General features: G+C 40.2%; 1 protein-coding gene across 1 annotated transcript in view; it reads left to right on the top strand.

The window, feature by feature from the left end:
• BMX (BMX non-receptor tyrosine kinase) overlaps positions 1-14,367 on the top strand; it is a 32,434-nt gene extending 18,067 nt beyond the window's left edge. Inside the window, exons 7-17 of the mRNA XM_068395282.1 lie at positions 2,327-2,386; positions 3,173-3,227; positions 4,841-4,920; positions 5,546-5,673; positions 6,089-6,163; positions 6,901-7,072; positions 7,996-8,212; positions 10,085-10,149; positions 11,092-11,210; positions 13,142-13,299; positions 14,293-14,367. Coding sequence (XP_068251383.1) covers positions 2,327-2,386; positions 3,173-3,227; positions 4,841-4,920; positions 5,546-5,673; positions 6,089-6,163; positions 6,901-7,072; positions 7,996-8,212; positions 10,085-10,149; positions 11,092-11,210; positions 13,142-13,299; positions 14,293-14,367 — 1,204 coding nt within the window. The remainder of the gene's footprint in view (positions 1-2,326; positions 2,387-3,172; positions 3,228-4,840; positions 4,921-5,545; positions 5,674-6,088; positions 6,164-6,900; positions 7,073-7,995; positions 8,213-10,084; positions 10,150-11,091; positions 11,211-13,141; positions 13,300-14,292) is intronic.

Here is a 14,367-nt window from a genome sequence, read left to right as displayed (position 1 = left end):
CTCCTGTGCTCCAGCTTGCACCCATTGCCCCTTGTCCTGTCAAGGGATGTCACTGAGAAGAGCCTGGCTCCATCCTCTTGACACTTGCCCTTTACATATTTATAAACATTAATGAGGTCACCCCTCAGTCTCCTCTTCTCTAAGCTAAAGAGACCCAGCTCCCTCAGCCTCTCCTCATAAGGGAGATGTTCCACTCCCTTAATCATCTTCGTGGCTCTGCGCTGGACTCTCTCTAGCAGTTCCCTGTCCTTCTTGAACTGAGGGGCCCAGAACTGGACACAATACTCCAGATGCGGCCTCACCAGGGCAGAGTAGAGGGGGAGGAGAACCTCTCTCGACCTGCTGACCACACCCCTTCTAATACACCCCAGGATGCCATTGGCCTTCTTGGCCACAAGGGCACACTGCTGGCTCATGGTCATCCTGTTGTCCACTAGGACCCCCAGGTCCCTTTCCCCTGTGCTGCTCTCCAACAGGTCTGTCCCCAACTTGTACTGGTACATGGGGTTGTTCTTGCCCAGATGCAGGACTCTACACTTGCCCTTGTTATATTTCATTAAATTTCTCCCCGCCCAACTCTCCAGCCTGTCTAGGTCTCTCTGAATGGCTGCGCAGCCTTCCGGCATCTCAGCCACTCCTCCCAGTTTTGTGTCATCAGCGAACTTGCTGACAGCGCACTCTAATCCCTCATCCAAGTCATTAATGAATATATTGAATAGAACTGGTCCCAGAACCGACCCTTGTGGAACTCCGCTAGACACAGACCTCCAACTGGACTCTGTCCCGCTGACCACCACTCTCTGGCTTCTTTCCTTCAGCCAGTTTACAATCCACCTCACTACCCGATCATCCAGACCACACTTCCCCAGTTTAGCTGCGAGGATGCTGTGGGAGACCGTGTCAAACGCTTTACTGAAATCGAGATAGACCACATCCACAGCTTTACCATCATCTATCCACCGGGTAACATCCTCATAAAAGGCTATCAAGTTGGTTGAGCAAGACTTCCCGTTGGTGAAGCCATGCTGAGTGCCCCTAATGATCCCCCTATCCTTGATGTGCCTAGAGACAGCACCAAGAACAAGTTGCTCCATCACCTTTCCGGGGATGGAGGTGAGGCTGACCGGTCTATAGTTACCCGGGTCCTCCTTCCTGCCCTTTTTGAAGACTGGAGTGACATTCACTTTCCTCCAGTCCTCAGGCACCTCTCCCGTTGCCCACGACTTAGCAAAGATGATGGAGAGTGGCCTAGCAATGACTTCCGCCAGCTCCCTCAGCACCCGCGGGTGCATCCCATCAGGGCCCATGGATTTATGGACATCCAGGTTGCTTAATTAAAGATTAATTAATAATCCAGGTTGCTAATAAAGATTAGGCAATATTTCTGGAAAATTTTTATTTTTAAATAACTTTCCAAGTACTAAGCATAAAGTTTCCTGAAAGGTATAGAACCAGACACAATTTGTCTTCTTGACTTATACATGAATGCAAAAAACATCAGCTGAATGTCCTGGTTTCATTTAAGTCAATAGAGTTTTGCCACTGACCTCAATGACACTGGGATTTCAATCTTTGTACTCTTATTTCAGCATTAAATCAGATTTGCTAGCACTCTCGTGCCTTTGTATGCATGTGAGTAGTCCTGTACAGGGTAAAGGGAATCCAGGTCTGTCGTAGTGCTACATCAGACCTATCTTTTCCTTTTTAGTAAGATGACATGGCTTTATAAGCATTAAATGTATGCCTAAGTATTTGAATGAAAATCTGACAGAAACGTAGCAGATGATTGTCTCATAGTAAACCACGCTGGACTAGATTCAGAGGTTTCCTTAAAAAAAAAAAACCCTACTTTTACAGTATCCTGCAAAAGGCAGCATAAATAAGAATCATTATTATTTCTGCACAAGAGGTTATTTTAGAGGCCTCTTTTTCTGCCCCATGAACTCCTTCTGTTGTCTGTCATGCTAAGAACATTTATTTGGAAGCCTAGAGTTGTGCAGTTTTGGAAATCTTCCATGTATATTTTAAAAGGTAGATACAATCTCTTCATAGGGTCACTAAAGGGATATGTAGTTTCATTGCCTGTTACAGCATGCACAGAGAATATCTGGCTTTCCAACACGTTGCACAGTGGAGGGGAAAGGCTGTATAAGTGTTTACCAAGTCATTAAAATATCCAATTAAATATGCCTCAACATTTTGAAATATTCACCTTAGACCATGGCATGACTACTCAAAAAAGATACGTAGTATGACTTTTAACCCAAGGAAGGTATTTTTCATAACTAATTTTTCACGGTTTCAGCATGCTGGTTTGGTTTTGCAGGGAAAACTCCAGTTTCAGTGAACAGACATCAGCAGAAGAGCAGACTATTGCTAAGCATGAGTAAGTGTATAGAATATGTCTTCATAAGAACCAAAAGATTCTTTGCGCAGAGACTGTCTTTCCACTTTACATGTCCACTATACCTAGAGCAATGTTATCTTATGTATGGCTGTCATAATAATCATAATAATTGCAGATATTGTGATCAGCAACATCACTGCCCACAGACTTCCAAAGGCATGAATGTATTTGTTTTCAAACAAAAAAAAAGGCATTTAGACAAATCAGTCTAGTACGCTAATAAAGGGACGCTTCATAAAAGTGAACCGCTATTAAAAAGGCTTCGTTGGAGCTCCCCGAACTGATCTGACATAGCATGTTTGCTTTGTTTCCTCCATTTGGGAACTCTCAGTTTACTTAAATATTATGACAAGCAGAAGGTTCAAGGTTAGAGGGGAATTATGCACCTCCCAGCTTTTAGGGAGACAGCTGTGTCATGTTCTGCAGGAAACAGAGCAAACTACTTCTGGTAGAGCTCCTGGCAGAGCATTAGAGCATCAGGATCCTCCTCTAAGGATTTACTTTAAAAAGTCAGAGTCACAGAGTGGGCCCAGATATTTCAGGAGGATACTCATCGGATGGATGAGAGGAAGCAGATGGGAACTAGTGGTTTCCCTTTTATCTCATGGCTTAAAAATCACACATGCAGGACAAGTCACAGGTCTACTCTCTGGCTTCTAAAAGCAGTTTTGAAAATATTTACGACGTCTGGCGTTTTCCATGTTTCTGCTGTGCCTTATGCAGAAATCAGCCTGTGAATAATAAGCCCGATATTTCTCTTTGCAGCTGGTATGCTGGTAATATCTCCCGTGCCCAGTCTGAGCAGCTGCTCCATCAGAAGGTCCTACATATCCTTTATCGCTTGTATATAAACAAAACAACCGTGGAAATGTTTCCGTGCCTGTTGTCTTTGCTATACTGTGTAGCTAGAGGATGCTGACGCTCTTCAAACAGCTGTAGTATTACAGAGTGCTAGAAACACTTGTGCTAATTTGATATCAATAAACAGATGTCCAAAAATGCCTGGATGCATTGATGGCTCTTCTACATAAATGAACAAATGATGCACCTCTAAAATACGCTTCGAACACTGAGTGCATTTTCCCTCAAAGCTCTGCTTTTTGGTTTTATCTCTAGGCCTATTTTGCTTGCCTCAGTGTGGCTCTTCCTGCCACTCTTTCAGTCCAGAGGAATCCTCTGTGATGGTTGTACGTGCAATATACAAATGTGGAATAAAAGAAGTTCACCCAGACAAGCAGACAACCCTGCGCAATCTCAGCATTATGCCCACTGAGCATTGGCTGGATGCAGCTGACTAGGAGCAAGGATGGATAGCACCATAGGACTAGTCAGGTGTACAAGTCTTTACAGCAGACAACTGCAGAGGGACATGTCCATGTACCCAGCCTCAGCCATGCTTTGCCCTTGAGTGTGCTGTGTAAATAAGTTTTCCTCTTGTGGCTTGCTGCTTTCTCACAGACAGTCTAATTGGTACTCAGCCCCTAACAACTTTGATATGACCCAACCCTTTGGAAGCCTTGGCTCAGTGTCGTTTCCCTTAAATCTGTACCATAGGTTCAGGAATGAAATTCAAGTGTGGCAAATCACTGGAGAAAGGCAGTTATGTCCCAGTCCCAAAAGGTGCTGGATCCTTCTGACTCCAGTCAACTGTAAGGGGACATAAAGTTTCCTTTGAACTTCACAGCAATGAACCTTGGTCTGTATGTGAGGTTCTAGATGTCTTCTTTCCTTGCTGCAATAGCCATTCCTAGCACATTGGAGGTAGCTGTTAAATGAACTCTGAAAACCAGAATTTCCAGCCCAGTATGGTAAACCATTAACAGAAGTAAAAGTGGACATCGAAAGTTAGGACTGGAGTACCACATAAAGACTAAAAATAGTCCAAATACAATAGAGTGCAGTGAAAAACCTTTCTACTTATTCAGTAGTTCAGAAATACATTGGCAATAGAAAATACATCCATCTAATGCATTATGTAAAGGAATTGAGTGTGGTGGATAGAGCTCTCATTCAAATGAGATGTAAGTGACAGTGTTTGGGTCTTACAATGTGTACCACCTCTGGAGGGGACATGAGAAAGGAGATGGGGTTAACAACTCTCCATCTCCCTAGATATAAATCTCTATCTGTGCACCAAAACAAAATTGCACACTAGTTGCTTCATATCTGGGCTGGGGTACAACTCAGCTAATTTTAAATATTTACAGTGGGATACCACAACCAGTTACCTAGACCCTCTTTTTAGTGGAGAGAAATAAATATTTCTAAGGCATAATTCATCTTGTTCTAATGTAGTCCTTAAAGGAGGTCAGATGAGTCATGTCTCCTTTTCTCCTTTGTGGACATTACAGTGTAAAAGCCTAAAGTTCACTGAAATGAATCTCAACCTCATTGTTCCTTGTAACTTCTTTTTTTTTTTTTTTTTTAAATTAGCAGAAAGAAGGTGCTTTTATGGTTCGGAAATCTAGCCAAGCAGGAATGTACACTGTGTCTGTATTCAGCAAGGTTCCTGAGTGAGTATCCAAAGAATGTGTACCATTTCTATGGGCATGCTGCTTGGTGTGACTGGTCAACAACAAAATCTCTACATTGTGTTAAAGGTGAACCTCGGGCACATTCAGGTCATATTAGTTATTTGAATTCATACATGACAGTGGCTCCCTGAATGGGGGAACGAAGGTCCAGAATTTTCTCATCTAAACATAGGCATATAACAGGAACATAATCTAGGGAACTAGCAGGGTCTCAAGAGTGAGAGAGAAGGAAGGGAATGGGAAGGAGATGGGGAAGGGAAGGTGTTGAAAGTTAGATGTAGAACAATTGCAAAGGCAGTATCCGAAAGTCTTTTGTTCTAGATGTAACTGTTGGGAGACAAGTACTAACCATCAGACCACATTAGAGTATGCAGCAGAAGTCTCCAACATACTAGGAGCCTGTACTACATAGCCAGCAGGCGTTAAGGGGGGAAAATCAGATTGAGGCAAATGTGAGTCTTCCTGGTGACAACTACTACATATTTTTTTAACTGGCCAGCTGGAGTGTTGCAGTTCATTCAGCAACTAACTAATCTTTTAACGCATGGGCTGGAAGGCACTTTGCAAGGCTTTGACATGTACTGCACTTTGTGATGTTTTTCAGAAGTAAAAAAGGAACAGTCAGACATTACCATGTGCACAAAACCCCTGAGAACAAGTATTACCTTGCTGAAAATTACTGTTTTGAATCAATTCCCAAGCTTATACACTACCATCAGCACAACTCGGCCGGTAATCCTATATGCTCTTTCTACTTGATTGGCTTTGGCTTAGACTTCTGGACTTCTCAGCATTATGATGAATCTCTTCCAATACTGAATACTCTAAATACTGAAACATGTTTTGGGAGCGCTTGGGTGGAACTTGATCTAACATATTCACAATCAATACAGTTGCTTTCCTTTTCTGTACAGTACTTTTTGATATTGTACTACCTCTTCTTGCAACACCTCTGCTGGACTAGCCCTCAAGCACAGAAAATTTTCAGTCTTGTGAAATGATGCAGCAGCTGCTGAGTATTGAATATCTGTCATTACCTGGATGGTTGTAATATGGCAAGGAGAGGGAGATATTAGTTTCTCTGTATTTTCTTTTATTTCAGAAGACTCATGTATATATTGTGACCTTTAACAGATTTTCTTTGTAGGTATGGTGACAAGGCTCCGGCATGCAGTGTCTACACAAGTAAACAAAGTCCCATCCACAGCTTCATTAGGAAATGGTATGAAGATAACTTTCCTTTTTGAAACTGGTGTCAGTCTTGGCCACCGAGAAAAGAATAACCAGAAAATCATGACTCTTACAGCTTTCAGGATTGCAGGAGGTTACAGAATCTTTGTTTGGTGGCCATTTCCACTTGTTCATGCAGGAGGCAGTGTGAGAATTTGGGAAGGATGGTCTTTCACTAAATAGCTCCTTCTGTAGTTTCCTCTTGTCTGGTGTAGCATTGAGGCTTTATGGTTCTATGAAATAGGGTATCCCTTCCTATAAGTGCCTCTAGTCTACATCCAGGGCAACATGAATGCAAAAGCATTTTATATCAACTTTCATGTTGTGCCCTCTTTAAGGCATTTTATGTCAGGTCTTATATCAACTGTGCAAGACCTTGCACACTTCCTTCCCCAGCACACCTGAGTCATGGCCGTTCTTTCCCTTTGCCACATTACCTGGCACAGTAATACTTGTTCTTCAATCTCCTACATGAAAATATGTCATCACTTGATGCATAACTCTTTCTCAAATCTATTTATAAGGCTTAAACCTAAGCAGTAGCAAACAACACTTGTAGGAAGTGTAGTCTCCTTCCATAACTCAACACAAAGCTGAGAGACAGGTACGTTGCTTCAGTGCCACATGGTTCTGCAACCGTCCAGAGAAAACAACAGCATTGCTTGTGGGAGATACCACACTTGCTTTTGTCCTTTTCTTTTGCTAAATGAATTTCTTTTGTCTCACTAGGAATCTGGGAGATGAAACGAGAAGAAATTGCCCTGTTGAGAGAGCTAGGTAGTGGTCAGTTTGGAGTGGTGCAACTGGGAAAGTGGAAGGGACAATATGATGTGGCCATAAAGATGATTAAAGAAGGAGCCATGTCAGAAGATGAATTCATAGAAGAAGCTCAGACCATGATGTAAGCTATGGCATTGCTTAATTATTTGGAAATAATGATCTCTTCAAACATTAATCAGTAATGTATAGCACAGACAGGAAGGAGAATTTCCTCTTAAAAATAGCATTATGTAGGGTTGAGTACATTAGGCACAAGCTAAATAGGTAGCCATATAGGATAGTTGAAGCATTACCAAAAGAATTTCACAAAGGTTGATATGGTCATCTACAAAGTTTTCAATTAACATCTCTTCCACAGTTTCAGAGGTTCCACATATGTCACTTAAAACTCTGCTTCATTAGTATTTATACAGAAATGGTTAGAAAGCTGTTCCTGCCATCCTGCAGGTAGGAATGAGAGACAGATCAGTAACTGAGAAATGCCAGAAATATGAACATGAGACTTGAATTTTTAGTCTCTGACTCCGAAGAGGTAAGGATGTTAGAATTTCCAGTGAAATTCCATGAGATGATAATTGAAGCATATGAATTCAAGAATATTTTGTATATCTCATGTCCTGAAGGGATGCACTACATTCCTGTCAGTTAACTATCTATCTGATATGATCAGGACTCTCAGTGTGAAAATTCTGCAACACAGTTTTAGTAGAACACTTTAAGGTCTAAGGTCCACCCCACCAACTGAGATCTATTTTCTCCCACCAATAAGGTTGCACTTTTATGCTACTAAATCCTATTTCAGGTTTTGACTATAAAGTTGTCATTTCATCAATATTGAGTCTTGTTTTGATTGTCATCAATACTGAGTTTCAAAGTAATCAGCAGGACACTCAGTTCTTCTTGAAAAGGAATATTTGAAGTCTGAGAAGGGACTGTATCCAGTCTCAATAATTTCTTTCAGTATGTTGTATTAATATTTGAAGAATAAAACTTACAGAAATGCACAAGAATCTCCATTTATTATTTTATTTTTATTTATTTTAGGAAACTTAATCATCCCAAACTTGTTAGACTGTATGGTGTGTGCTCAAAATCATATCCCATCTATCTAGTGATGGAATACATGCCTAATGGCTGTTTGCTCAGCTACTTAAGGAGACATGGGAAGGAACTGCAACCCCTTCAGCTTCTGGAAATATGTTATGATGTTTGTGATGCTATGGCATTTCTGGAGAGCTGTCAGTTCATACACAGAGATTTGGTAAGCTATCCCACAGCAGAAATGCAACAGGGAAGGTAGGGGGATGACCTAACACTAGACAGTCCTGCCCCTCAGGATCACCCACAGCTGCACGGGATCTGTTGGCACTCACCCCAGAAAGCATTATGGTCCACTGAACAGAGACACCCAGCTGGCTCAATGCAAGGCAGCTCTGGCACTAAAGCCACATGTAAACAGCACTGCCCACAAGCTAATATACTCTGCTTCAGAGCTGAGCTGACAGGTCTACAGCACTGCATACTGTGCTGCCTGCATTTATGGGCTCTAGTCTCATGGATTTATGCGCCAGTTGGCAGCACAGACATCCAATTGTAAAATTAGTCCACCGAAGTAAAGGGTTCTGTCCAATGACGCTGTAGTTCTCCAGGAGAAAGCAGTGCAATATTAAAGATTTCAGTCACTTAGATTGTTTTTTGATGAGTTAGGGATTTATCTAACTGGCAATTATTTATCTTATGAGTGTGAACACTACTGGGATAAACTGGATTTTTTTCTGGTGCATTGCAAGCAGGAACAGAACTTGAAAGTCTGCAGCTCTTTTAAATAAATTTGTCTGCCAGTTTTCAAGCATGTATTTCAAGTTGCTCTTGATGAATGGATCAGGCCTTTCAAGGACTTGGACCAAACGTTTATGCAAAACAGCTTTCAAGAATGCTGGCTTTGGGGAATTAAGCTGTTATTTTATCGGCTTATTAAAAGTGAACCTAACCAAATTTCTGGTGCATTGTGCTTCAGAGTCAGTAGCAGTATTTTGCCTTCTAACTCTAGAGAAAAATAAGTTGGAAGATTTGTGACAATTTATGTTACAGACTTGCTTATTTTTCCAATAGACGTGCAGTCTCCTCAGGTACCATTTTAAATGTCTTGTTCATAGAATCATAGAATCATAGAATGGTTTCAGTTGGAAGGGACCTTAAAGATCATCTCGTTCCAACCCCCCTGCCACAGGCAGGGACACCTTCCACTAGACCAGGTTGCTCCAAGCCCCATCCAACCTGGCCTTGAACACTGCCAGGGAGGGGGCATCCACAGCTTCTCTGGGCAACCTGTTCCAGTTGCTGATGTTTTCAAAGAATTGTCTTTACATGTAAACAAAGTTGTTAAATCCATACTCCACCAATTTTCACACCCTGATTCAGAAATCAGGAATACCAGATAACTTAAGCAGCAGAATTCAAGTTGTAAATATAAAGTAAGCTTCCTAAAAACTGGCTGTGCACCATGGGAAAACAGAAATAAAACTTGAGCTTGATTTCAGGTTGAAAACTGTAGATGCAAACTGTATCACAGAAATTAATAAGCATGCAGGCAGAGAATACATCCTTAGATAAATGTTCTCAAGTGATCATTTGCAGAACTAGGCTTCTACTGAACTTTTCATAAATCAAGACGTTTAAATCACTTTTCATTGCTCCACTCTGTTTATAGTGCATCGTGAATAATCCAGTCAATGTTTTTCACTTTTTGTTGCCTTGGTAAATACTGAGACTACTGAAAAGGACCCTGGAGTAGGATGCCATTTGAAAGACAAGGTTTAGTTTCTGGCTCTGTTGGTGTTTTTCTAGGTGAATGTGGGTTTCACACCTCTGTTTCCTCATCCCTCAATATTCTTATTTGTAAAGCTGGGATAATGGCAAAGAATGTTTTTCAATCAATAGTCAAAAAGTGAAATAAGAGAACTACTTACTGTTCCCTTACAGTTCCAAACTTAAATGCTTCAGTCAAAGAATGTCATTATTCGTTGAAATGCTAGAGGACAGAAATTATTATTAGCAAAATACCAAGACATGATATTATTTGTTCCTCTTTGTATTTTTTGCACTCATCTTTTTTCTCATTTCTCTACTAAAGGCTGCTAGGAACTGTTTGGTTGACAATAATCTTACTGTGAAAGTATCTGACTTTGGGATGACTAGGTAAGTAAAAGAATTGGGAGCCTTGTAAAGCTATGATGTTAGTGTATATATAGTTTACTGGCATCAATCAGGTAGCAACTGGCTGTTACGAAAGTTAAGCCACAGGGTGTGATACAGCTTTTTGTGTCTCCTTTCCATTAATGACCATAAGTCATTATGGGGTTAGAATAAAGTCATTCTGCTGTCTCAAAAAGTTAAGGTTTAAAGGCTAATTGCAGCTGAGAGATTTCACTAGTCATGTTTGTTAAAGAAATCTGAGAGTTTACTTTGTGTACAAGCTTTTCACCTAATTTGGGGGCCAAACATCTTAATCAGCAGCCTCAACAGAGAGAAGCTGGAGAGGATGAGCAGTCTAGAGAACATCCTCTGAGAAGAGGCTGAGGGAGCAGGCTGCTTAGTCTGGTGAAGAGGAGGCTAAGAGGGGATCTAAAAGCTGCCTAGAGCTACTTACAGTTACAAAGCTGATGCAGACAAATAAGTCTTATCAGTGCCAGGTGATATAACAGCAGATATCGGCCGCATACTGTAGCTCGGGAAGTTCAAGTTGGACAGTAAGAGGTGTTCTTTCCCCAAGAGGGTGGTGGAACAGTGCAACATGCCAGTCAGGGAGACTATGAGATTGCAATCTTTGGAGGCTTTTAAGACTTGGCTACACAAAAACATGGCTGACCTGATCTGAGGTTGGGAGTAATCCTATTTGAGAAGAAGGCTGGGCTAGATGGCCTTACAACAGGCATTTCTATGATTCTGCATTATTTCTCTAATAAGTTGATAGCAATGATCTGTTCTATAGGTTACAGCTAATGCCTCTGTCAGGTATCCTTTGGAAATTTGGGATTCTGCCCATGCTTTTCTTAGGGACCTTGTGATGTACAAGGAAGAAGCAGTAAACATTATTTCACTGTAACTCGATCACAACCAAGTTTGGTTCTTGCTTTGTAGGTATGTTCTGGATGACCTGTATATAAGTTCACTAGGAACCAAGTTTCCAGTGAAGTGGTCAGCACCAGAAGTTTTTCATTACACCAAATTCAGCAGCAAGTCAGATGTATGGGCCTTTGGTATGTATGGAATTTAACATATAAATATGTATGCATATATGCCATTACATTTGGATTTCCTCAGCTTACTAAGCAGAAATGCTAGACATTTACACACTGAAGGAATGTAAAAAGCAGTTACAGCTTATGTTCTTGTTTAATATTTTTATGCATCTAAGCCCTATCCTCTTTGGATTTTTTTAGCCCTACTGTTTTTCTTTTAGGCATATAGAAACTCTGCTCTCTCCCCATTTGCTGTGTATGTGTTTAATATGGCAAACTGTTGGTGGTGGAGATCAAACAGTGTCTTTGGCAGATCAGTGCTGCCCAAGTCAAAAGGGCTTTTCTGTTAGTCACAGAGGTCAGAGTGGACTCTGTGCATAAGCCAACTGTGTGAGCTGGGACTCTGTATCTCAGCAAAAATAAGATATGTTTGCAGACCACTTTCTACCCAGGAATTTCAAACATTTGAACTTCTACTTCAGTGGGTTTCAAGCTATGATTTACAAATCCCTGGAGTCTGTTCAGAGTTTCTAAAAGTCTGAAAAAGCTGTCAAAGGAAAGGGAGCCTTTTGTGAACGGGCTTAAATTCCGCTTACGTGGGTTTACTCCTCTAGTAGGAAAATTTTGGCAGCTGCCAAGTTGATGAAAGATTGGCAGCCCACTGTTCTTGACATTGAACAATGGTGAATAAAGCAGATGAAAGTGTTTCCAAATGCTGGGCTGCTGCTTATCTTTAACTTCAGCTAGTCTCCCAATATTAATGACTCTGGCGGAGAAACAGCTCATTCATGCCCTTTACAAGTTGTTTATAATATACAAGATTAAATCAGAAGTTGGATTTTCTGGTGATGCATTTTCTTGTTGCTCTTATCGATGAAATCCTGGCTCCAGGCTTTATTGTAGTTAACCTCAATGTTGGCATTAACCTCAATGAGAAACGTTATTTTTCCTTTGAAGGTGTTTTCTTATTTTAACACTACCCATCGATGCAGTGGAAGCAAGGGGCGAGTGGGATCCATCAATTCTTGTTTGGCTGTTTTTGACTAATGAGTCTTTAAAGGGCTAAAGAACTGAACTGATGTATTCATATCCCAAAAGCAGATGTCAGAGAACAAATAATCTTGGTTTCTTAATGTTCTCATCGGGGAAAGCTGAGATTCAGGTACCATTTTATTCTGATCCCACTGTGATACTACAGTGCTCCAGTCTTCAAGCTGTAGGCAACTCAAAGATCCAATAAATTTCTTTAAAAAAAAAAAATCATTGCTGCCAGTATTATATCTCATTGTGATGAAATGAACAAATGATGAACAAATATTTCACAATTTTTTTATATTATGGTTAGCATGATTATCACATATGTTCAGTTACAACAAAAATTGCTTCTTGCCAAGCTATCATTATGAACTGATGATTATGATATCATCCAGTCTTTCTATTGCTTCAGTATAATCCAGTTTTTATAGGTATGTGTAGGTGACACAGTATTCGGAAATCTTTCTGATACCAAAGAAGTATATGTCCCACTCACTTAAAAAAATCAGTAAAAGTCTTATTATTCTATAAACACATAGATATCTACAGCTGTCATTTTGGTTTTCCTTCCTGCTCTCTGTGTACACACACACATATATGGGGATGTTTGTATGTATTTTGTAAAAAATTCAGTCCATGGATAGCTATGTCTTGTGTTTTCTCAATCATTGTCCGCATTAATTATACTTTATAATTAACTTTATCAACTAAGTTTACCTTCTTCTGCAGTAGAAGTTGTTTTACATTTGGGTACAGAATCACACTTGTCAGTCATCTCCGTACTTTTCTTTGGACAATATTCTCTGTAAAGAGTCTGATCAGTTCTATGTGTGTGTCTTGTTTCAGAAAATGGGGTTATCTTGCATTTCTTGACTTGCATTTCTTGTCTTCCATTTCCATTAATATTTTTGCAGGTATCTTAATGTGGGAGGTGTTCACTTTGGGAAAGCAGCCCTATGAGCTTTATGATAACATGCAGGTGATTGAGAAAATTTCTCAAGGATACAGGCTTTATAGACCACAACAGGTTTCAGACATCATCTACCAGATAATGTACAACTGCTGGCACGAGGTATGTATATCTGCACATACAAACCGGAGAAAACAAAATAACAGGAGTCACTAGGAGTCCCTGTTGATAGCTGAAGTAATGTTCATAGTGGAAAAAATCCCTTACAAAAGCCATTGCTTCTATGTAGTACATTCTATATAGCAGCCTAGTTCAGGACAGTGTTAGTACAGGAAACAGGGCATAAAGGAAGATTGGCTCCCTTTTCAGAACCGCGTATTTAAGCAAATAACAGTAAAACACCCTTCAACATCAACATAATATACAGGATGAGATTCTTCTCACCTAATTTTAATGGTTTAAAATTTGGGTGCTGAGCTAAGCTAATAGTCTAAATTTCTTCCATGATTACAGGACCATTACTGGTACCTCTCCATGGTCATTTGTCCTTTCTATCTTAATAAAAGATATCTGCTTTCCTATACAGAAATCTTAAACAGTAAATGTAGATGGGACCTCTACCTTTTTAGATAGCTAAGTTGTGTGAAATAACCCCACCCTTAGAATGAGAAGGATACGTTACCCCATCTGTGAGTCTTCTGGGAGCTGTAAGTCAAATGCTGATCATGCTTATCTCATTTTGAGAGATCTGTGTCCTCTGTGCCAAGAATTATCCTGATTTATTGTTCTTCTTCATGTAATTTTAGTCATCTGTCTGTGGACCACGACTTGCTTCTTACCAGCAACAAAGAACTGTTTGGCACATTATTGGTAATACCATGAAATGACAGTGATGTTTTGGGGTTTTTTTTAATATAATTGTCAGAAAAATGAGAAAAACAACTTATATTTGAGGACATGTTAATGTGAAGGAAGAAGATTAAACTATCACAACATAAGATAGATATAAAAAGTAACTTTAATTTTCTTTACCTCATAATTATCACTGTCTCTATGAATTTCTGCATGCTAAAATCAAGAAAAAATAATGCAAATTACAGTTCCTGAGTGATTCCAAAATTAAATAACCATACCCATCATCTTTGCTTCATTTAGCTACCAGAAAAGCGCCCTGCCTTTTATCAGCTCTTATCATTTTTTGAGGCACTGAGAGAAGACAACAGAGCTTGA

Source organism: Nyctibius grandis, chromosome 2 (genome assembly GCF_013368605.1).
Source record: "Nyctibius grandis isolate bNycGra1 chromosome 2, bNycGra1.pri, whole genome shotgun sequence".
NCBI classification, from domain to species: domain Eukaryota; kingdom Metazoa; phylum Chordata; class Aves; order Nyctibiiformes; family Nyctibiidae; genus Nyctibius; species Nyctibius grandis.
This window is presented reverse-complemented; position numbering and strand designations above follow the sequence as displayed.